The 22,689-nt window shown below is 42.9% G+C and overlaps 1 protein-coding gene across 5 annotated transcripts in view; it reads right to left on the bottom strand.

Annotated features, from left to right (window-relative positions):
- ppp3cb (protein phosphatase 3, catalytic subunit, beta isozyme) overlaps positions 1-22,689 on the bottom strand; it is a 53,461-nt gene that overhangs the window by 24,999 nt on the left and 5,773 nt on the right. For all 5 annotated transcript variants that reach the window (XM_044127439.1, XM_044127444.1, XM_044127442.1 and 2 more), the window contains exons 2-6: positions 12,367-12,567; positions 9,381-9,505; positions 5,350-5,461; positions 2,179-2,324; positions 1,044-1,183 (exon numbers count right to left, since the gene is read on the bottom strand). In XM_044127439.1, the coding sequence (XP_043983374.1) occupies positions 1,044-1,183; positions 2,179-2,324; positions 5,350-5,461; positions 9,381-9,505; positions 12,367-12,567 (724 nt within the window). The remainder of the gene's footprint in view (positions 1-1,043; positions 1,184-2,178; positions 2,325-5,349; positions 5,462-9,380; positions 9,506-12,366; positions 12,568-22,689) is intronic.

The raw sequence follows: 22,689 nt of genomic DNA, 5'->3' as shown, positions 1-22,689 counted from the left end.
TGGGAAAACACAGGCTAAACAATCACAGTGAAGTTTAATAGGGGCAATAAAATAAACGTGTCGCGATATTCAGTGGCACCCAGTGGGTTTGATATCAGACAGAATGGATCAGGAGAGGAACCGCAGAACCTAAAGAACCTACAGAACCAGACATCATTCCTCAGTCATGTCCTGAAACCAAAAAATAATATAGATGGCAATTTAATGAACAAATTATACAAATAGATTAATAGTAAATAAATATTGTGAAGAGAACATCAATAACATTTGTTAGGATTGTGTAGGAAAAATGTTGATATCTTTTATAAATAGTGTTTTGTGGTCAATATTATTTAACCATTTTATTAATGTGGGTTGCCAGTTTGGATCAGGCTATCAAGCTATAAGAATGATAGAAAACATGCTAACAAAAATCCTCAGACCTGCAGCTCATAGAAGGGTCTAGACACATGCTAACAGGCTAACAGGCTCTTTGGCTCACTTCTACAAGTTTATGTCCTGGGGGGGCGCCGGTGAGATGTTCGCATCCACCTAAAAAATATGTAGTTGCGCCCCTGCATAGAGACGTCGGTCACTCGACAAGACGCGCAGAGGAAATATGATTAAATAACAAAAGAACATAGTAACGCACAGTGACGCAAAAATGATTTAGATAAGTAACTGTAGTCTGACAACTGGATTTGAAATAGCAACGCATTAGATTACTTGTTACTGAAAAAAGTGGTCCGACGTCAGTAACGCGTTACAAATTAACGCGTTACTGAAGTCACTGGCCGTCAGGCATGCTAACACATAATTTGCTTTCTAAAATATCCAATATTTCTCAGAAAAACCTTATGAGGTCCCACCAATGGTGGCTGACACAGCTGACTGACAGCATACAGCAACGTGTAGGGGAGGGGGCTCACTACTCCATGCTAGACGTATAGAAGAAAAAGCACACTTTTCTTTGTTCACTTTTAAAAGAAGGTCAGGTTTTGACAGAAAACATTTAGTTTTGACTGTTGCTAGTGTTGATGTGAGAGCTGACTCTGTATTTGTACCTGTAGAAGTAGGAGCATCCTCTGACTGTGTTGTGGCCAAAATACTCCTGGGTCTTCTCGTTGCCAAAGTCTTCCAGGGGGTCCGACCACAGCAGGTCGCACATGGGCCCAAACGCTGGGGGCTCCTTGAATCGGTCCAGCTGGGACACGGACACACAAACACACACACACACGTAAGCATAAAGAAACACAGATTCTCACCACGAGTGTTAATATAAATGCTGCTTATGCGCCACAAACCCGTCTTGCAGTGATGCAGCCGCAGCCGAGCACATTTGGTATAAATCAGAGAGGAACGAGGGCACAAAACACGGGGAGAAAAATAAAATAAAATGAAATAAAATAAACACACAAACACACACTGTCAAGAGCGGAGCATCTCCATGGCAACCCTCACCGCACCGGAGGGAGAAGATGTCACACCAGCAGATTCACCATGGAAACACTGCCATTAGAGGAGGAAGTGTGTGTTTCTTTGTATGCCGTGGCTTCGGGGAACTGTGCATATTCCTGCTACAGTTCCTCTCCTCGCTCCGGCGTTACCCAGTGATTCTTTTTTATTATTATTATTGGGTTGTTTTAAAAAAAATTTTTTTTAAGGCATTTATAAAATGTTGCTGCAGGTTTGTGGCTGCCTGCAGGTGTGTTTTCATTGAGCTCATCATGTTCCATTAACCCTGATAGTAGCGCCTGTGTGGGCTTTGCACTGAGAGCGATCAGAGAGCGCCGAGCCATGAAGGGCAGGAAACCTGAGAGCTCTCGGCATGTTGTCTCCTCATAGCCAGGTTTCTGACTCCACACCGTCATCCAGCTGCAGCACCGGTCATCCACATGAACTCATATTAAAGCACGTAGGTCAGCCACTTTCATAATCTGTTGGAGAATTTAGCTGAAAGGTGAATTTTTACTAATTTGAAAGAAACCAGGAATTTACCCGTTTCTTATTCTGTGTAAGATTTGGCGTCAATAGAATGATTTGACAATCAAGGATTATACTTATTGTTAATCAAACCAATCTTCATCCTGAAACATCCAATAATTAAAAATGGACACATTACTACTAGCAACACTGGAAAAAACGCAAACATGTGTGTGTGTGGGAAGGGTGGGGAGGGAGGGTTGGTTTCTGTCAAACCTTCTTGATGTCGTCCAGTGTGTGGATTTCGGGCGAAAGCCCCCCATGGACACAGAGAAACTGCTGATTCATCAGGGCGGCCAGGGGAAGGCAGTCAAACGCCTCCATGCAGGAATCGTACACCTGTTCTGAGTACTTGATCTTACCTGGAGGTCAGAGGAGTAGAGGGACGTTTCAGCGTTCGGGACAAACACACACTTGTTTGCATGTTGACAGACAACGCTTCAAACAGCCAACATGCTAACAAATCTCCACCGCTTTTACTCTCTGACTAAATGGTTATTTCTGGAAGAAGTCTACGCAGCTGTTCTCAGTGTTAAAGTACATTTGTATTCATATAGCTAGCATAACAGTTAGCTAATGACATAATGTGTCACGAAATTATTTGCGATTTTCACTTCTTTCAATGGCCCAGTCAAAGTCCAAAGCAACAATTAACTGAGAATATAAATACATGCGACATTTTTTTTAGATTTTGTTTTTACAAACCCTTTAATTTTGTCCTTCCACTAAAAATTCAAACTGTACTTTGTGTTTGTTCCTCAAATAAAATCCCAAGTGAAAACACATTGAAGTCTGGGCTTGCAATGTTAAAGTTTTTGGACTATGAATACTTTCACAATGCTGTGTATATATTCAAACTCGCTACAGAAAAAAAACATTTCTGGCACAAATAAAAGCTTGAAGCAGCAAATGAAAAATAAGAAAACAGTACTCCACATGGAATCTTTCTAAGAATATTTTACGAGAGGCTGTAACAATCTATTTGACACAAAAAGGGATTAAACCACAGCCGAAAATAGATCAGAGAACGCAGATAAGTAAAGATAAAGACGTTGGATTTTTAAAGTAGGGAGGCGACAAAAGCCAGGAAACTAATTTCAAACAGAGGAGGAGAGATGGAAGGAGAAGCGGTGACGGAGAAGGGAAGGAAAACGTTAATATTTCAGGGTACCCGGCAATAGCCGGCATTTCAGCGAGGAGTGTGTTTGTCTTCCTCTCCATCTGCCTGGTGTAGAGCAGGAGCTCGTTACTGCCAGTCCACCAGTTGTCAGCTCCTTCCACGCACTCAAACATTTATGAAGACGCATGCGCGCGCGAGCAGCCACAGCGCTTGCGCTCACACACATGGCAGACGGTAATTGAGGGCAACCACTATCCGCCACGAGAACCAGGGGAAATTAGCTTCCTCGTCCCTTGCCCAATCAGACACAGAGGAGCAAGTCCCTGAGCCAATCATTAAGGGCCAAATTAATTCGCCTCTGATCACCCGCACTCGGACAGGATGCCGGAACACAGCGGCGGAGGCGGACACATACGCGGAGGGAGGAAAAGATTGAGGAGGGATGCATGGACACAGACGGGGTGGTGTGGGTAAAGGAGGGGCACCAATTCCCAACAGCAGGAGCAGAAAGAGGAAAAGTTGAGATGAGGAGGAGAGGAGGTTCAACTGGAAATAGAAAATATCCGGATGATCATGTGTATGTGTGGATTAGCTGATCAAATAAATGACCAGCTAATCCAGAGCGAAATGTTGTTGTTTTCATTTGTAGTATTTTAAAGGCCAAGACAGAGAATCAACCAAGCATGAAGCAGCATGGCTGCCATTATCCATCACCATACAGCACCACATTGTGTCATTATGGCCACAAATGACAAAAGAATCTGTTGGAGGCCATTATGCTGCATTCAAGTAGCCTGGGAAGTGGGAACTCTGAGCAGAGTTTGACGTTAGGACCGAGGTATTTAGTGTAGAAGTTGAGATTTCAGCATGGCAACGCCCATAAACAGTTTTAAACTTTCTGTAAACAAACACCACTTTGATTGGCTCCTTTTATAATTTCAGGCGTAACGTTGATATTAGACGCACTCATACCTGCGTGATTTTTCCACTACAGTTTATTACTGTTAATGCGAGGAGCGGCCATTTTGAAACATAAAGTCCCGCCTTACAACTCGTACCTGGAGGCAATCGAAGTTGCTCCCGGTTTTTGGGTGGGAAATTTGACTTTGGGGGATATTCCAGTTCATTTTTCCAACTGGGAAGTTGGAATTTTCCATTTCTGAGTACAACTGGAACACAGCATTATATTAAACCACCCTCAATTCAACCCCCAACTCTTTTTGGGTTCTGACTGCCAGTTTTGCACATACAAACTGAAATGTTTGCTCTTTCTTATTTGTAGGATCTCAGTTAGATTAGACAGAACGCAACTTTGAGCATAAGTATTTAAGCCTTTCCACAGATATTTAATTGGATGCAAGTCTGGACTTTGACTGGGCCATTCTAACACGAGATGCTGTTTGTTCTAAGCCATTGGAGCGGACCTGAGGATATGGGTTTAGGGTTGTCCTGCTGAAATGTGAACATCTGCTTTGTTCTCAAGACTTTGTAGCCTCTAACAGTTTTTCTTCCATTGCTGTCCTATATTTAGCTCCATCCATCCTCATTCCCGTTAACTCTGAGCAGCTTCCTCACACTTTGATTTTGTCGTGTAGGTTTTTGTCATGTTTGCTGTGTCTCTTTCATGGCCTGTGGCTTCAGCCTTACCTCCTCCAAATCTCATCTGTTCCTTCTTCAACCACAACTCCACCAGCACTACCTTTTCCTACCCTTATCTCTAACTACTTCATCCCTCATTCCTACTTTCTTTGATCCACATCCCTACCTTCCTCATCCTTACCACTACCTTGTATTCCTTTCACCTTCTTCCCTCCTTTGTGCATCCATAATTTCTCATCCCTTATCCTTTCTCCCTCGAATCTACTTCTTCCATCCGTCATTTCTGCCACTTTCTTCATCCCTGCTCCCTTTATCCGTCATCCATAGCTACTTCTCCCTCGGTAATGTTTGATTGCTCCTCTTTTTGCCCTCACTTCATCTAAAATTCATCTGTCGTCTTCTCTTAAAACACCAAGAATTCTCTGAAACTGTTGTGGCGTCATCCTCACTAGTGAACTTCTTTTCTCCTAGGCTCCAGCTGGAGTCTTGTATCGTCTACATATACATTAATAAAACACAGTTCCCAGCAGTCTTGTTGGAAAAAGAAAGGGGGGGGAAAAAAAGAAGCAAACATCTAAAATAACTTAAGGCTTGCATGCCAGAGAGACAATGTCACACAGGCGGAAAGAGCATGTCATGTTAGGAGGGCAAAGAATGACAAAACTCACATTCTTGTTTGAAGGTAAAATATTCTGTCAGATGTCTACATTCATGGTTTCCTCGTAGAAGAAAGAGCGTCTTTGGGTAGAGGATTTTCAGTGACCATAGGTAGAGCACACACTGAAAGGTTCAGGAGAGAAAAGACAGACATTAGAAGTACAACAACTCTGCAGCTACATCCACCTTTACCTTTAACAAAAGACACAACAGTGATGGGTAAGTCATATTAAAAATGTTTCCATCCCCACTCCACATTGAGTCAAAGTACATACAAGCCTAAAGATGGAAACCCTCACTAATCTTTAGTTAAATGTTCCTTAACAAGTTGAAGAGAAACTAGATTTTTGTAGCCTCGAACAAAGTTCTGCTTTTAGTTCTGGATGAATAATTTGCCACTCCTTTCATCAGAAAGAGTTGTTTTTTTAAAAAATTGGTTGGTTTCTTGACTTTCAAGAAGTCATTAGGGTTTTGGTCAAGGCCTTTTCAGAAGGTTCAGCTCCTGGTTGGGACATTTAGCTGTGTTTAGGTCAGGGGGCTCCATGTCCAGTCCTATGCAACCAAAATGTAGACAAACAAATGATAATAAACACGTTTTAAATCTATTCTGGATTTACTTATTCAAAGTGGACAACACACACCACATTGGTGCAATCAATGCTTAAAGACATTGGTCTTTAAGCATTATAGCACATAAGCTAATTTCCGATTCCTGTCCACCCTACTTGAACTCAACCGAAGCTCCTTCATAACTTGGTGGCAGACTGAGTAGGAACTTAGATATTTGGTTAACTCCAGCGTCTTTCAGTTTAGGATAGATTTAAGCTCAAAACAGAATGGCTTAATCGTATAATTACAATTAATATAGCATTAATGTAGACAACCATGCTAAGAGCCGTATCGGCCTCCCATGTCTATTCATGCTAAGCTAAGCAATTTCTTGCTCCTTATCTTTAAGGAAAGGCTCGGTAAAAACAAGTCTTGCTACAAAGGCTAATTGCATGAGGCAGAGTCTGAGCCTTTCTCTTCCCATCATTAAACCCGGACTGGAAACTCGGAGCTCAGCGCAGAATCACAACTGAGCTGCTGCAAGGATTTCCTCCCCTGAATGAGCAAGCCATACTGCCGTAATCAACCGAGCCGGAGGCGAGCCGATCCTACCCAAAGATAGACGCAAACAGCCCTGTTTGACAAGAATCGACCCGAATCAGACCGCGCTCATTAGGTTAAATGGAGAAAATTAATATGAAAACGGCCGCGTGACATCTTTGCCGACCTGGTGCGTTTTTTTTTTTCTTTCTTTCTTTCCTTTCCTCCGGTCCTTTTGCTTAGCCCGCCCCACAAATGACTCAGAGGATCTTCTCTCATCTTCACACAGTGTCGTCCCTGCTCTACATTAAGTCCCCCGCCTCGGTGCCCTTGGAAAGTGTTAACAAGGTGGCCTAAAAATCGCTCCCTCGGCTCGAAATACTCTCCATTTCATACTCCATTGTTGCTCAACAGGCTTGCAGATTGTGGTTTTGAGTCACATTGGAGATCTAGTGCTCATTTCTACCAAAATGGTGGAAAAATACACAGTTTTTGAAGAACTGGATGTCCTAAAACCAGTCTACAATCGAAGCTGATAGGTTGCATTTCTGCTGCGTGTGCTTTTGCCACTCGCATTTATGGTGTGTTCACATCTGATGGGCCTGAAGACTGGGTTAGACCACAAATTTGCAACATTTGTTCGATTTTCAGCAAGTGCGGCTCTCTTACCACATCAAATGAATGAAACCCTTCGAAAAAAACTCTGCCCCTGTGGAGGCGTTGCACCAAGAACCACTGAAGGAAATGACACACAAACCTCTGAAGACATTGAGTGCAACTTCCTTCCTCACAAAATGGAAACAAAAATAGAGTAGGATCTCTCTTTTGCCTAGAAAATTTGGCGCACACTGTGGAGTGGACCAAAAGAGCAAACTCTGGTCCACCTAAAAACCTCAGTCTCAGTTCGGTTGAAGTGAACTCTGGTGTGCTTCAGATGCATATGTGGACTAAAGCAGATCATAGACCTCTCCAAAAGCAGGAAGCGAACTATAGTGGAGGGCATTCTGGGTAAAAACAACCAAAACAAACGGAGGGACTTGCATTAGGGGGGGAAATGGCTAGAGTCTTTTACCAAAGACAAAAGAGAAATCCCACTCTATTTTTGTTTACATTTCATGAAGAGGGAAGTTGCGCTCAGTGTCTTCATCAGAGGTTTGTGTGTCATTTCCTTCAGTGGTTCTTGGTGCAGCGCCACCGAAGGTGAAGGGGGAACAGGTTTTTTTAAGGTTTTCATTCATTTGACTTGGAGCAGTGTGAAATAGAACTGCACCTGCTGAAAATGGAATAAATGTTGCAAATTTGGTCCCCAGTCTAACCGAGTCTACCAGACTATCAGATGTGAACACACCATGAATGTGACCACAGAAGATGCAAACGGACTAGAGTGTGATGAAGTGGGCTAAACAGGGCTGGTGTTGTCAGGACTTATATCATGTATTATGTTACATAGGCGTAAATCTCAGGGGGGTGGGGGGGTGGGGGTCCGGACCCCCCAATCATGGAAAGTCTAGAATTGCCCCCCCCAAAAGAAAAGAAATTCTTGAAGAAACATTTACATTTAAATAATATCAATATGAAAAGGCAAAAGAAACAAAGAACGAAATAAATCTGCCATTTATCTCAGAAAGAAATAAGAATAAATTTGTAGGTCCCCCCCTACCATTGTTAGAACAATGGTTCAGTCCAAAGTGGAGGAGGAGCAACAGCAACTGAAGTGAGGCGCTAGCTGTTAGCCGTTAGCTGTGGCTGTGCAGCACGGACATAAAACCCTCCAGTAAGTGAATACTGAAAGCAAAAGACATTTAACAGCTTTTATTTACATTCACTGTTCAATAAGAAGAAACACATTAACAATAAAGATCAGACTGCAGTTCGTTGTTTCATGACTTTATGCTGAATATTGATAAGCTGCCTTATTAGCAAAACTGCTACACTGCTTTCATAGACTGGAGCTTTTTTAATGTCAAAGGTAGCAAACATCTCTTTCATATTTAACTCTTTAACTTTTAGTTAATTAGAAGTTTGAAACTGGAGGGAGGGGCTGAGGAAGTGGACCTGAATCGACAACTGAAGAGAGAACAGATAGAAAAAAAATAAGCTGTGCTTTTATTTCTCACTGTCTTCAATATAGAGCCTTTAAAAGCACTAATAAAATCTGAATACTTTTCTATATAAACCCTGGTGCTTTATATGTTTCGTTTAGGTTATGATACCCCCCAGATATTTATTTCTATCTAGTTGTTTGTTCTCAGTCAGCCGGTCACCTCAGTCACATGGCAGAACTTAAAAAGGCTTAAAAATAAAGCAACTTACAAGTTATAATTTAAACCGTCCATAACTTGCATTGGGGGCCATTTCAATAGATCAATGTTTATGATGAATTTTATGACGAGGAGTTACTCATTAAAGCTTTTTCATTTAGAACCTTAACTTTTTGTAAAGGTGTGTAGCAGAGATTAGATCAGTCAGACTTAACAAAACACGCATAGAAGCAAAATTTGAATTTTAGTTTTATTTCTCAATAATTTGCTTACTGAGAAAAACACGTGCATTACTGGTCATTTTTGGTCCTGCAGCTTGAATGTGGTTTTAAAAACCTTTTAATCCACATTTCACGTCACATTTCACTGTAACTTTGCCGACCCCTTTTTCTCCCCCCGCACAAATTGGTCCTAAGAAATGTTCCTGTTTGTGGTCCCCGCCAATAATGAGATGGGATTTACGCCCTTGGTTACATAACACACAGTACAGTGTTGAAACTGTGGCTAAGGTTCCCCCAGGATACCACACAGTAAACCTCAGGGACTGCACACCACTAGCACTGTTTCTCCTGCACGGTCACTGCCTTTGCAGCACGGCGAGCAAAGCCCGTTTCTGACTGAACGCACACCCGAAAAAAAAAAAAAAAAGACCAGATTCAACCGGGTATTTTCTGCGCTGCACTGTTCCTCACCTCAATACTGAAGTAGCCCCTGTCCACATAGTCCCCAAGGAAGAGGTAGCGTGTGTTGGCAGGAGAACCTCCCACTTCGAATAGCTTCATCAGGTCGAAGAACTGGCCGTGGATATCTCCGCACACTGTGGAAACAGCAGTGGGCACATGTGAACAATCCAGCCAGCAGAAGTGGGAGTGTTTTTGTCACACCGGCTCCATATGGCCCGGCTCGCATCCGCAGCAGTAAAAACCCGTATCTGTCCCGACTGCCGATCTGAAAACGTCACTCATTGGACTCACAAACAGGAGGAATCAGGCGCGAGGGTGTGTTTATTTTCTTCATTCATGGATGTTGAAAACCTTTAAACTCAATTAAAAATAAACGGTGGACCATATTTCCCATTTGTTGTCGAAATACTGGTCTGTATTAAGCTTCTATTTCACAAGACAATAATGAGTCCGTGGAGAAGCACCTGGACTAAGTATGTACCTACTTGAACCAGATTTTGTGGTGCTCCTGCACACTTCATTGTATTCCAGTGGGGTTTTATGCCACAGACCGACACAGAGTAGCAGATAATTGTGAACTAAGAGGAAAAGGACGCATGGCTTTCATTTATTCACAAGTACAATTCTGAAAAGTGCGTCCCAATTTGAAGATCTATATTTTGGTGCAATTATATTCAGCTTCGCTCATGTAGCGACTAACATTCTGGGCCATCCTTCGGCGCAAATTAGCTCAAATTTTATTAAATACGACTATAGCAAAGTTCTGTGATTCAATCTATATTGAAACACACAAGTTTGTTCTTCGGCATTTTGAAAGAGCCGTTTTGGAAGGTTGCAGACTTCTGACTCAGAGGATAAATAAATATTAGCACCGGTAGTAGAACTCGCAAAACAATTTCACAGTAAATTTCATTTTAGAGAAAAAAAATAAAAAAAAAGGTTTTAAGACGACAACATAGAACTTGTTCACATAGATATTTGTAAGATGTTTTCCAGACAGAGGGATGCGCACGCAGATCGATTTACACGTTTAAGACCTCAGGACTGTCTGCAGAATCTCAACATCGCCATCTGTCTGGTCTCTTCTTTCACTTTTCGTTGATGTCAGCGTTCCCCTCAGCGTTTTGTGATGCCCGCTGTCTGTCTGTCTGTCTGTCTCCCACTTTAATGTCTGCTCCTGCTCTAAAAGGCTTTACTTTCATTTGACCTGGCAATCGGCAGTGACCTGTGTGTGGTCTCCTCAGACTTCACCCCAGTTTCCTCTCACAAGCTTTTCAAAAACCTGTCAGTTCCAAGTTTCAGCCCTCGGCTTACTTGACAATCCGAAACCATTCTGAATATCTGACCGGAGCCAATCTCTGCGCCTGAAGTTTATCTGCGTTTTCCTGGCTCAGGCAGGAAAACTTTCTTTCTGGATCAGAGTCTATGTGGAAGAGGAGGAACCTGACGGTAGGAATCAATATGCCGCTCGTCGGGAGCGAAAAGGTTGGCGGACCTCTGCACTAAGCTGCTTATGATCAGCTGTCTCTCCATCTGCCCGTCTGTCTGTCCTCGTCCCCTGGGATCTGTACCTGTGAAAGCTGAGCGATGTCCCCACACTGCGTGGGCAACAGCAGCCCACGCAAAATTATCTCACTGCTCACATTCCCATACACACACACACACACACAAGCTGAAGCAGACGCAAAGGTGCATTAACCAAACAGAGTCAATAAGTTGTGAGTGTCTCAGTCTGGCTGGCCGGTTTGTTTCTGAAAGATGTTTTTTATTATTATTATTATTATTTTGCTCTCACACTATCGTCCTTCCCACGACATTATCCTCCACTCAAAACATTAGCAAGGCCGGGAAATAAATGCACAGATGACCAAATCCACTGCTTCACTCAGCGAACTGGGACTGAACCGCACTCCATTTGATATAAAGGCCATAAAGTGTCTAAATGACAGATAAACGTCACAGAGAACAGATTGTGAATAATTTGGGGCTCAATGACAAACACAAGAGGAAACAACCCTGACATCGGCATAGAACAAATTCTTCTAACAATCACTATTAAATCACTAATCAAGCCCCTACACAAGTACATTGGTTTTATGGCATTGGAGCAGATTCAGTGTCATATGTTTAGAGTTTAAAACCCAGAGTTAGTCAGCCCAAATCTTACTCGGGTGCTAAATAAAAGCAGGAAATACAGTAACTATCTTCAGCTCATACATATTCAAGCTAGTGCCAACCTGAAACATTGAATATTTACCTCTCATGAATGTTGAGCTGTTTCCACTGTCAGCGCGCGATAGGACTGTATTTATTTGTCTGGAAAACATGTAGCATCACCGATACTAATACTGGCAAAGTATTAGTATCGGTGATACTTTGCCAATACTAAGTGGCAAAGTTTATTTGCAAATTGCAAATTTGCAATTTAACACCTTAAAATTGGGCCTCTGAAGCTCCTGCTCTTTCTGAAACTCCGCCTTCGGGAAGTCATCACCACATGCCACCTCTATTAAACACATTAACATTTTTACAAACGTTTCACTGAGAAGTAGCTCCTGTTATGAGCTCAGCTGCTCCAACTGGTGTGCCAATTGCTGCTGGCTAGTCTGAAGGAGCTCAGTGGGGGAGGCCTGCCCTGTCAGGTGGAGGCTTGGAAACTGCAGCTCCAAGGAGGAGCGTGGTCCTCGAAGGCGGAGCTAGGTCCACCCAGGCGTTTTGTACAGCTGAAGATTAAAGGATTTCATAAACACGCATGAAATGATCACAGCGACACTCCAGGTCTGACAAGGGCATAAGATAACATGACGTAAAGCTTAAAGAAGTCAGTTTTTATATTATACTACACCAGTCGGTGCCTTTTATGAAGCTAGCTACATCTTATGCTAACTACTAACGTCAGTAAGTTCATAAACTGCTCTCTCATTGACACCAACAACCTCATTGCTGCTGTACAGATCTGTTTTACTCTTCCCCAGCCCTGACCGGAGATCCTTACCCGTGACTGGCGCCTCAATATCCAACATGGTGCGCTCCTGGCGCAGGATGGCGGCGCCCTCATCGATGATGCGCAGGGCCACGGCCTCCTCCAGCCGGCCCTCCTTTGTGAGGTGAGCTTTGAGCAGGTCCACCCGCGGGCGGCCCTCCGAGTCAAACACCTCCTTCATGGTCAGCCGGTGGGCCAGGGGGAAGGGGACCGCTGGATTCACAGATGGAACAAGGAGGAAGACACAAGAGAGCGTTATTCAAGATGGCTGGGAGGACTGTAAGAGTAGGTACATGGACGTAAAGGATGGAGGGTGTTTGAAGATTTTGTGAGTCTTTTTTGCTTTCTTTTTTCTTTTCGGGGTTTCTCCTGGAAAAGGTTTGAATTTTTCAGCACAACTTCGTTCACATGTCTGGCTCGTTTTATGCGTGCCAGTGTGAGAGCGAGCGAGCGATCTGGAGGTCTGCGCTCGCTGCACTGAAGCAGGGGCCTGCCGGAGTCATCTACCCGCCTCTGTTCTGCAGTAACGTCTTTCTTACATAATGAAGGCCCCCAGGGCCCTGCTGGAGAGGGGGGGGGGGCTGGACGAGTGTGATACAGCAAGAGTGCGCAGCTGCACGTGAGGAAGCACACACACGAAAAGAAACACTCCACTAAACACTCTTACGCATAATTACAGACCAGGTTTGGAGCAAGAAAAAGAAAAAAGACCTATAAAATTTAGAGAGAAACAGAAGGGGTGCATGTGTGCATTATGTATGACACAATGGTATTAATACGGAGGGTAACGCATGTTGCACCTAACACACACACAGACACACACACACAAAAGTACAAGCTCCTAAAAAGTATTGTTATGTAGGATCCACAGAGCCTGTTGGAGCCCCATCAGTGCTAACACAGATAATGGCCTAGATCAGACACAAAAACTAGGCCTGGCTCTCTCACACACACATAGTATGTCTTTCTATCTTCACAAAGACTTTACATTGACTTCCATTAATTGTTCATTAACTATGACCTTAACCCTAACCTAACATTAGCAGTTCATGCCCAACCGTAGCCTGGTACAAACCAGCATCTTGTTCTACGCTTCACTTCGTCCAGAGGGTCTGGGCTCTCAGCTATTGAGGAACGATTGCTTCCTGGAGGCGTGGACTCTGTTGAAGTTTGTCCATGACGTATGTAATGCGCCAGTTTGACGTTATGACCCTTACTGGAAATCGCCTGTGCTGAAAACAACCATTCTCCATCGCGAAGAGAGAAAGTGCCTCGCTGAACGAGGCGGCCGTTTAAATGAATTCAATATTTGGAGGTGTGATCAACATGGACTGAATGGCTTAGTCGCTAAAACTACCCAGAAAATTGAAATCATCGTTCACAACCTCTCCTTCTGTTTGCTGTTTGGCCTGGTGGATATGGGAAGAAAACCCAGACTGAGCACCAAAACCAAATGAAAATTAAGCAACATCACAAAGTAAGGCAAAGGCCAGGCTTGCCTAAACTTAGCCTAGATTCAATTCATACCTTAGTGCTAAACCCAGATCCTTACCCAATAACACCACTCCTTTTGGTGTCGTTTGGCTCGCTCCTCATGGAAGCCATGAAGAGCGAACCCAACAACATAGTATGTGTTAGGAAAATGGTCTGCACAATATACCAAGTACAAGGCCACTCACATTTCAACTCTGTCACTTTGTCTCTGATTTGCAGTTGTCCCTTTGCTCCTTCTTTACCTCCATTTCACCTCCTTTTTCTCTTACAGCGTAAATCCTTCTTAACTCTCTTGACTCTTGAAATCAGAAAGCTTAATTCAGCAGCTTCATTTCCTTTGCTGAATTAACCCTAACTCAAACCGAGACAGAATCACGCTGCAGCCCACAAACAGCACGTTCACTCCTGCTCTGTTTTTTTTTTTTTTCCTCGTACGCCGTTCTCTCATTTAGGCCATCACAAAACACTTTTCTCCAGAACCTATTTCAGGGATCGTCGAACCTTCTGGGACGCAAACAGACTCGCTCCAGCGTATATTTGGGTACCCCTAAAGTATCCGAAGGTACCTAGGGGGGGGCCGTGTGAGATTGCAGTTGTACTTCCTCACCCCCCACACCCCAAACCGTGACACTTTTACGTGCCTTGAGGTTGAACGCAACACACAAGAGACGTCCCAGGACCCTCGGGCGGCCGAGCGCCGGGGGCGTCTGTTTTCCTTCACCCCAGAACGGCGGCTCTCCAACGCTGACACCAGTTTTGCATAAGAAACCATGGACTGATTAATATTTCAAAAGGTTTTGGGCACTGCAGGCTGTCAGATAACACAAGCCAAGAAACCCCCCCCCCCCCCCCCCAAAAAAAACAACAACAAAGAATTACTCATGCAAGTTAGAATATGTATGACTTCTTATTGAAAAATAAGGCAGCCAGTAACAAAGCATCCAACTTGGCTTCTTGTATTTTTCAGTTGGTGCGATTCAATTTCACTCTGCACTGTGTCAAACAAACTAAACTATTTGAAAAACCTGTTCCCCCTCCTGGCCTGTGGAGACGCTGCACCAAGAACTACTGACGGAGATGACGCAAAGACTTCTGAAGAAGACACTTAGCGCAACTTCCTTCTTCACAAAGTGTGAAAAAAAAAGGATTTTAGTGGGGGTTTTTAAAAGACCACGAGGCATTTCTCGCTCTATCTGTAGACTCTTGCATTTGCTTTGGTTGCATTTACCCAGAATGCCCGGCACTGTAGTCCACTTCCTGCATTTGGAGAGGTCTACGGTTCGCTTAGTGTTCACATATGCATTCAAACCATGCCGGAGTTCGCTTCAATGGAACCGAGACTGAAGTGTTTAGGCGGACCAGAGAGTTTTACTTGGTCAGCATCAGAGTTCATTCACACCTCCCCAAACAAACCACAGTTTCTACCAAACGAACTGGAGCAGAATCTCTTCGCTCACAAAGTTGCCCCATCGTTTAAGCGCATCTGTCTGTTCTGGTGCACAGGAGACAAATTTTCACTGATTTAACCCGACAATGTGTTGCAGGAGGCAGCTGATACAGACCCTCCATTCCAGGTCAGCCTGCACCGGCTTTTATTTAGATGAGAAGAATTGAATAGCGCCACGATGCCTCTGCAAACGCAGCCGAAACAGATAGGCTGGGTCATTTTTCCCCACAGCACTCAAATGCAACATTTAAAAATATATTGGCCCCAAATATGGAAGTTATTATTAGTGCTAGTAGTAAGAGTTTTATCCCAAAACAACCCCTATTTTTGCTTCAAGTGCAGATGTGAGTCTGCATGACACATAAGCAAAAAGATGCACAGCGAGTAAAACACTGACAGGACATGAAGATCCTTTATCCCATGTCAGTAAGTATGAGATGTGGATGACAAGAGCACACCTGTCGAACCTGATCCTGATTCGATGCCCGGCTGGTTGGATGAAGCGTTCCTGTCCTCCTGTGACCCAGTAACCATGACTCCAAACATTGTGACTTCATCCATAATCATAAAGTCTTAATAAACAGATTTTGGCTCACGATTGCCTTTGTGAAGAAATCAGTCAGAGCTTCTTTGAGCTTCAGTTTTCAAGGGCTGACCACAGATTCACTTCGGTTTACGTGTGGACTTTGACTGAGCCACTCCATCACACAAATATGTTGTGATCTAAGCCACTGTGTGATCAGGGTTGTTGCTTTGCAGCCTCCAGCCAGTTTTCTACCAATACTTCTGTCTTCTGGTAAAAAGGCGGCCCACGTCATGATGCAGCCATTACCAACCCGGTGATGCAGTGTTAGTTTTATCTACCATAAAGCATTCTGCACATATTTCTCTACCTGTTTGGTGGATACTACATGACTCATTTCAACAATAGTTAAATGACATTATCAAAAATAGATAAATGACCCAATAAATACATAAATAAACATACTGGTAAAAGTTAAATATAAGTAATTTAAATATATGAGTTCTTGGAACTAAAATGAAAAAGTAAATATGAAGGTTGATTACGTTATTAAACATGAAGCAAAGTTCAATTTTTTTTTTTTATTAATTGGAACATTTTTAGTGTATTGATTTTAGTATTTATGTCACTTTCAGTCCTCCATATGAGCCGTGGCTCTAAATTGCACACATGGGGACTCTACTTATTAACTATGTGAAGTCTGCAGGCAAATTCATTTAGGGGCACAAGAGTAAAGTGGGATGAATACAAATGCATACATGTATATACTTTTTTTCCCCATAGAGCTTAAAACCATGTATCGTTTTTCGTTCTGTTCTTTTGGTCGGTCCCATGAAAATCCCAACAGAACACGTTCATATTGTGTCAAAGTTTGAAACCGAGCTGTGAAAACCTTTGGAAGTCTTGAGCTCACATTCAAAAGTTGTAGCTTAGGCTAAGAGAAAATCTGAAGCGCAGGAACTGGGCTCGGCAGAGCGGCCGCATCAACCAGCCCCCCCCCGCACAGAAATAGCTGCTAACGTTTTCATTAATCTGGAACCTAAGCAGTAGCTGCCCCATTTTCCCACGAGGACAGGCTCCTGCGAACCAAAAAAGTGCTGTCAAGCAACAACAACCAGACGGGCTTTAATTTGAACTCTTTCACAGCAGACCTTTCTGGTTCATATCTAAGGCGGCGGTTTGCCAGTTTGAAGCAACAAAAAGGGAAGTTAAAAAATGTCCAGAGTGGGTTATATCCATCAGCTAAAGACACCGTACACAGACAGTCACATCAGCAGCTGGAAGGTGTTCTTTGACGAGATATTGCCGACCACGCCGGCTCGTGCACCGCTGTGAAAATAAACACACAAGGCTCGTACCAAGTATTTCAAACCTGTCTCGGCTCATGGTTCTGAGGATTTAGGCTCTTTAGTTGATTCTGCTCACTAACTCATTTATGCCGGACCATCTGTTGTGTTCCTCCTTGTTCTTCTGCAACTTGTTTGCTGTTCAGGTCTTTTGTTTCGCTGCCTTCGATTCGCTGTAACACATGTTTTACATGAGCGGCAGCCATATTGGATCCTCGGCGACCTCCGCCTCTGTTTGGATCCCAAATCCAATGGGAGTTTTGGTTTTCCAACTGGGAATTTCCATGCAATCAGAAAGCACCATTGACAGTCTACACTTTTGAAACAAACTTTCTATGAATTTTATTGCTGATTTCTTAACAATGACTGTTAAAATGTACATTTGTGTTCGCTAACAACCCATGGTTGATGCATCCAACTCAAAGTGGGGCTTTAAGGAAAACCATTAGCTATTGCTAATAATAATAATGTAATGTGTGTGGTTAATGAATAAAGGAATTGGTCGATTTAATGTCTTAATCTGGGAACCAACTCCCAGAAAACTGCAACACAGCTGAAACACTGAATTCATTTAAATCAAGACTAAAAACACACCTATTCGATGTGATTATCTTGTTGTTGTTTTTTATGTTTGACCACTTTAATCTGCCTCGTTGATGAAACGTGTTACACAAGAAAACTTCACCGATTGACAATATCGTGCACCTCATTCAACGCCACGGGTTAATTCACGCGCATCTGTCGTTTCACCTTGGCTCAACGTGAGGACATACTGACCGAAAAGCGCCAAATAAGCTAACGGCTGAAAACCTTTTCAGCATCTTCCCGCTGCAGTTCGCGGCGGTTCTTGATTCTCGGCCCGTCCCCCACAGATGAACTCCTCTGTGAGGAATTTCTGAAACAGGACAGCTGCCAGCTCAGCCAAAAAATCTCCACATCGCAGAGCAGAGACAGAGAGAGAGAGAGAGGGAGAGACAGGGGGAAAAAAAATCTATGACATAGCTTTCAACCAAATCGCCTAAATTTGTTCGTCCGGGCCTAATAGCCTAACTGGAGCAGAATCTGATCCGAATCAGATTGCCATCTCTAATGGCTAAAGTTAATTATGGGGGGGATATTTCATCAGTTTAAATGACAGAGGGAGGCTGTTCGCTATCAGGAGGTTCTGGTGCGGGAGGCAGGAAATGACAGCACAGCGAGAACAGACTTATCGGAGGAACGACGACAGAAGTCGGTCTGCCCTTCATTTGAGCCTTTTACTGCAGAGGCTGCAGGAAAGGACTGACTTGTGCCGTGAAATTAGCTGGAAGTTACATCATTTAGGTAGAAACACAGTTGCAGTTGCTTTCCTGCAGCTATGATGCATAAACAGTTGAATCCAGATGTGACACAAACTGTCAGTCGTTTCCTATTTGCGGTCTGTTTACCAGTATTATTTCTAGTTAGATGTCTGAGTAACGAGATTTCTGTATTATTCTTACAAGTCAGAAGGTTACAAACTTTATATGAACTTAATATTTAGTACAACTTCCTGATGAATTGTAAGATTTTCTCCTACTCTTATCCCTCCACACAGAACTGATGTAACATAGCCAAGTTTGACTTACAAAACTTGATAAAGCAAATTTATAGTCAGATTGTTACGTGAGCCCACTCTAAAACATTTGCTTTGTTGCACTTCAGTCATTCTAAGTAATTGGTGGCATGATTGGGGGTCATTGTCCATTTGGACGACCCATTTGTGTCCAAGCTTTAACTTCCTGGCTGACGTCTTGAGATATTGCTTCAATGTTTCCACGTGACGCCATTTCTTTTGTGAAGTACAACAGAAATGTTTCCCGCATGCATCCACTGTTTCCACCATGACGTAAGGATTCTCTTTATGTGGATATCAGTTCGTCAGACCACAGGATGTGGTCCCGAGAACGAAAGTAGTCTTTGTCACAGTGTGTTCAGAAAAGGAAATCCAGATTTTCATTTGCCTTTGGAGTGAAAAGTCTTTTTCTTCTTGAGTTGATTTGAACATTTCAGCCCCGGTGTACAGAAACAGTCTGACGTCCGGAACAGTATGACGATGACAATCTCATCGTGTTCACACCTCCTCATAATTGTTTGAACGGATGATGGTGGCATCTTCAAACACCTGGAAAGTTATTCTCAAAAACCAAGCCCGTTTGTGTAGGTCCACAGCTGATTCCCAACCCTAATCCTAATCCTCGACTGACTTTTCGTGGGCCTGTGAAAGCTTTACAACGCCATGACAACGCAAACACAACTAACAGACTTAATAATCAGTCTTTCACAGTAAAGTTTAAGGTGGGATTAGGACAAATAGACTTTATTTGTTAAATGTGCTTAAAGCTCTTCTACACTAGAGCCACATTTAAACCAGTCGCACTCACAAATATGCTCACATCTCAACAACAATACAGATCAGCAGCTGGGGGTTAAGTGCCTTGCCCAGTGGGACGTTAACATGTGAGAGTAGGAAGCTAGAGTCCAGCCCACAACTTCCAGTTTTGCAAGAACAGGACTCTCCTCACCGAGATGCAGTGCCTTTTGTTGGTACCGCATCTCTTGTGGTCCTGCGCTGCCGAATTAATATCTGAAAGCTCACATCTGGGCAGGATATCAACACCTCAGCTTGTGATTTATGAATGGCCGAGGGCGCTGAGAGAGAGAGAGCTCAGGTTTTGCCGCTTTACAGAGGAAATGTTTTGTGTAGGTGGCTACTGTCTGGTCAAAGTCGCCCAGAACCCATTGCCATGTTTACTCTCTCCGGGAGCTCGTGAAATGTTCAGGATTGGCTCTTCTCAACGCCTGCCTCTGCGCTTATAAACGACGGAGGGAGACATTCAAGGATGAAAGAATGAGAGCAAGAAATTAGGGTGCGTGTGACAGAGAGAAGACCCAACCGTCCGCATGTCTTTGTCCGTGTTCATCCGCCGTTTTTTGACCCATATCTGGTCAGCAGATTTGTGGTTCTTTGAAGGTGATTTTACAGGGATGCGAGGCAGCCGATGAGTGAGGACCATCAGTTTACACAGCGGCTCACGCTAAAACAGAAACAACAGCCCATCCCTGAACAGCCTGTCCTCATTAGACAATCCCTTCCCCTCTCTCTCTGGAGTACCTTCTCTATAAATAGTCCCTGCCCTGCCACCCTCCCCACAGGGCAGAGAGAGGCCTGTCAAGGTGGAACCCCAACCCTCAAAGATAACACCAACACACACATACACACACACACACATATACATAACCACAATTAACACGTAAAGCTGAGAAAGAACGGGACAGAACGCGACACGAAAGGAAGTACGCCAGAAGAGCCCCCAGGCTTACCGGAGGGGACTTTTCTTTGTGTGTGTGTGTGTGTGTGTGTGCATAAATGCATCCATGTAAATGTGCAAACTGGATGTCAGCTTTCTGACAAACTTCCCACTCGTGTGCTTATCTAGGCCGAAGACTACAACTCACCAAAGAGACGCGTGGCAAGTCTGAATATGAGTCCGTACCCTTTGATTTCACCTGTTTGTGAAATCTTGACATGTTTCCACGCTTTTAATTGGAATATTGTGTAAGAGAGCGACACAAAACTATGAAGATGTTGAAAGAAAATATGCACGGTTTTCAATATTTTTGCAGCTAGACATCCATTTATATCTAGACTGTTCAAAAAGCAGGTACTGAAGCTCAATTCCGTTTTTATTTCTTTTCATTTTTGTTTTCTTTTATTTATTTTTTGTGCTGAAATCCGCTTTTTGTTTTTACCGTGGTCGTTCATACGACTAAATTAAAGACTTCTGCGCGAACGGTTCACGACTCCCGCATGCGCAGAAGAAGAACGTTGACGTCACGCAACAGCGCACTGTTTGCGGAAGTAATGACGGACGGTAAAACCAAACTTTTTAGTTTTTTTGATCGAACTTAAACTTTATTTATCAACAATTCAATCCTCCACTAATCAAAAAGCAGAATCAACAATACGGGCTTGTAATCAACTTGGAATTTTGGATTATCTTTTATGTTAATGCACTGTGACATCTGGCACATATATCACAGTTTGTGCTATTTCCTTTATACATAGCCTATTTATATTGATTGTGGTTTTCTGGTCTTCTTGCTTTATTTTATGCTCCCCTTGGTAAATTATTGTTATTATCTTCCTGAGTTTTGTTCACAGTATAATTGTATTGTTGTTTACTGTAATAAATAAAGTTTATATATATTTAAAAAAAAAAGTAATGACGGATGGAGCTGTTTTGTGGGTCGATTTCAAAGTTTTTTCACCAACGACTGTATCCGAGATTATGACGCGATAGGAGCGAACGAAAAGAAAGCACAGCTCGTAGTGAAGCCATTCATGGAGCGTTGGCTGCTGCTTCTGTTCAGAAGGCTGATTGGATGAATAAGGATCGTGATGCGATGCGCTTGACTGACACGGACTTCCTTCAAAGTTCATCAAAGTTAATCATTCATCAAAGTACATCCTGATTAATGGCGTCTGTTTTTTTTTTTTTTTTCATCTTTCTTTTTATATTTTTTGGTGCAGAATTGTGACGCATGTCTCATTTTCATGACGTAAGAGCCGGTGTTCTGTCAGATTGTCATACTCTTAGCACAAAGTAACAGCTGTATCTGTCAGATACAGATATCTGTCATTACTGTTGTGTTTCCACTGATCCCTTAACTATGTAAACTCGACAGAACCTCAGTGTAACGTCCCTTAGTTTATTCGACATTTTCCCCAAGAACATAGCGAGATCAATGCGCTGATACCACATTTGGTATTCTTCCTCATAGAACACAAAATAGTGCCATTGAATAATGTATTGTTTTATCATATACGTAACAATTACCATATGATTTTATTAAGTCAGCAACATAGAATCATGACGTAGATCGTCATACACTTTGTTATTAACAGCTCTATGTCATCCTGACAGCGGTTTACTAGTCAGACCGTCGTCAAGCAACAGGGAGGCGAGTTTTAAACGGGCGTGTGTTGTTGACTGCAGCTTTAGCTAGTCCCTGCTTTAAATACACGTTGAAACCACGACAATGCATGATATACATGCATTGTGTAGTTATAAATGAAAACAGTTTATGGACTTATTTTTGTCGTAACTTGTCGCATATGCTGAACTGACAACTCATCTGAAGGTCGGGCTTCTTTATGCGCATGCGCAGTTAAAGTCAGATTATAGGTCTCATAAGGACAACAAAAGTGGATTTGAGTGGCATTTGCCCTGAAAAAAACAAAAACATCTTACTAAGTAATTTTGGTCTAGTTTCTAGCGCGGATACTTGAAATAAGACAAAAACTCACAAGTAACTTTTCACCAAGGTATAGGAGCTTGTTTTATTCCTTAATATTTATGAAAAACTAGTAGTTCCACTGGCAGGTTATTTCACTTATAACATGAGGAAAAGTGTCTTGTTACAAGTGAAATCATCCTCCGGTGGAACTGGTATTTTTTCATCAATATAAGAAAATATTCACTTAAAACAAGCTCCTACATCTA

This window comes from Gambusia affinis, linkage group LG09, assembly GCF_019740435.1.
Source record: "Gambusia affinis linkage group LG09, SWU_Gaff_1.0, whole genome shotgun sequence".
Taxonomy (NCBI): Eukaryota; Metazoa; Chordata; class Actinopteri; order Cyprinodontiformes; family Poeciliidae; genus Gambusia; species Gambusia affinis.
This window is presented reverse-complemented; position numbering and strand designations above follow the sequence as displayed.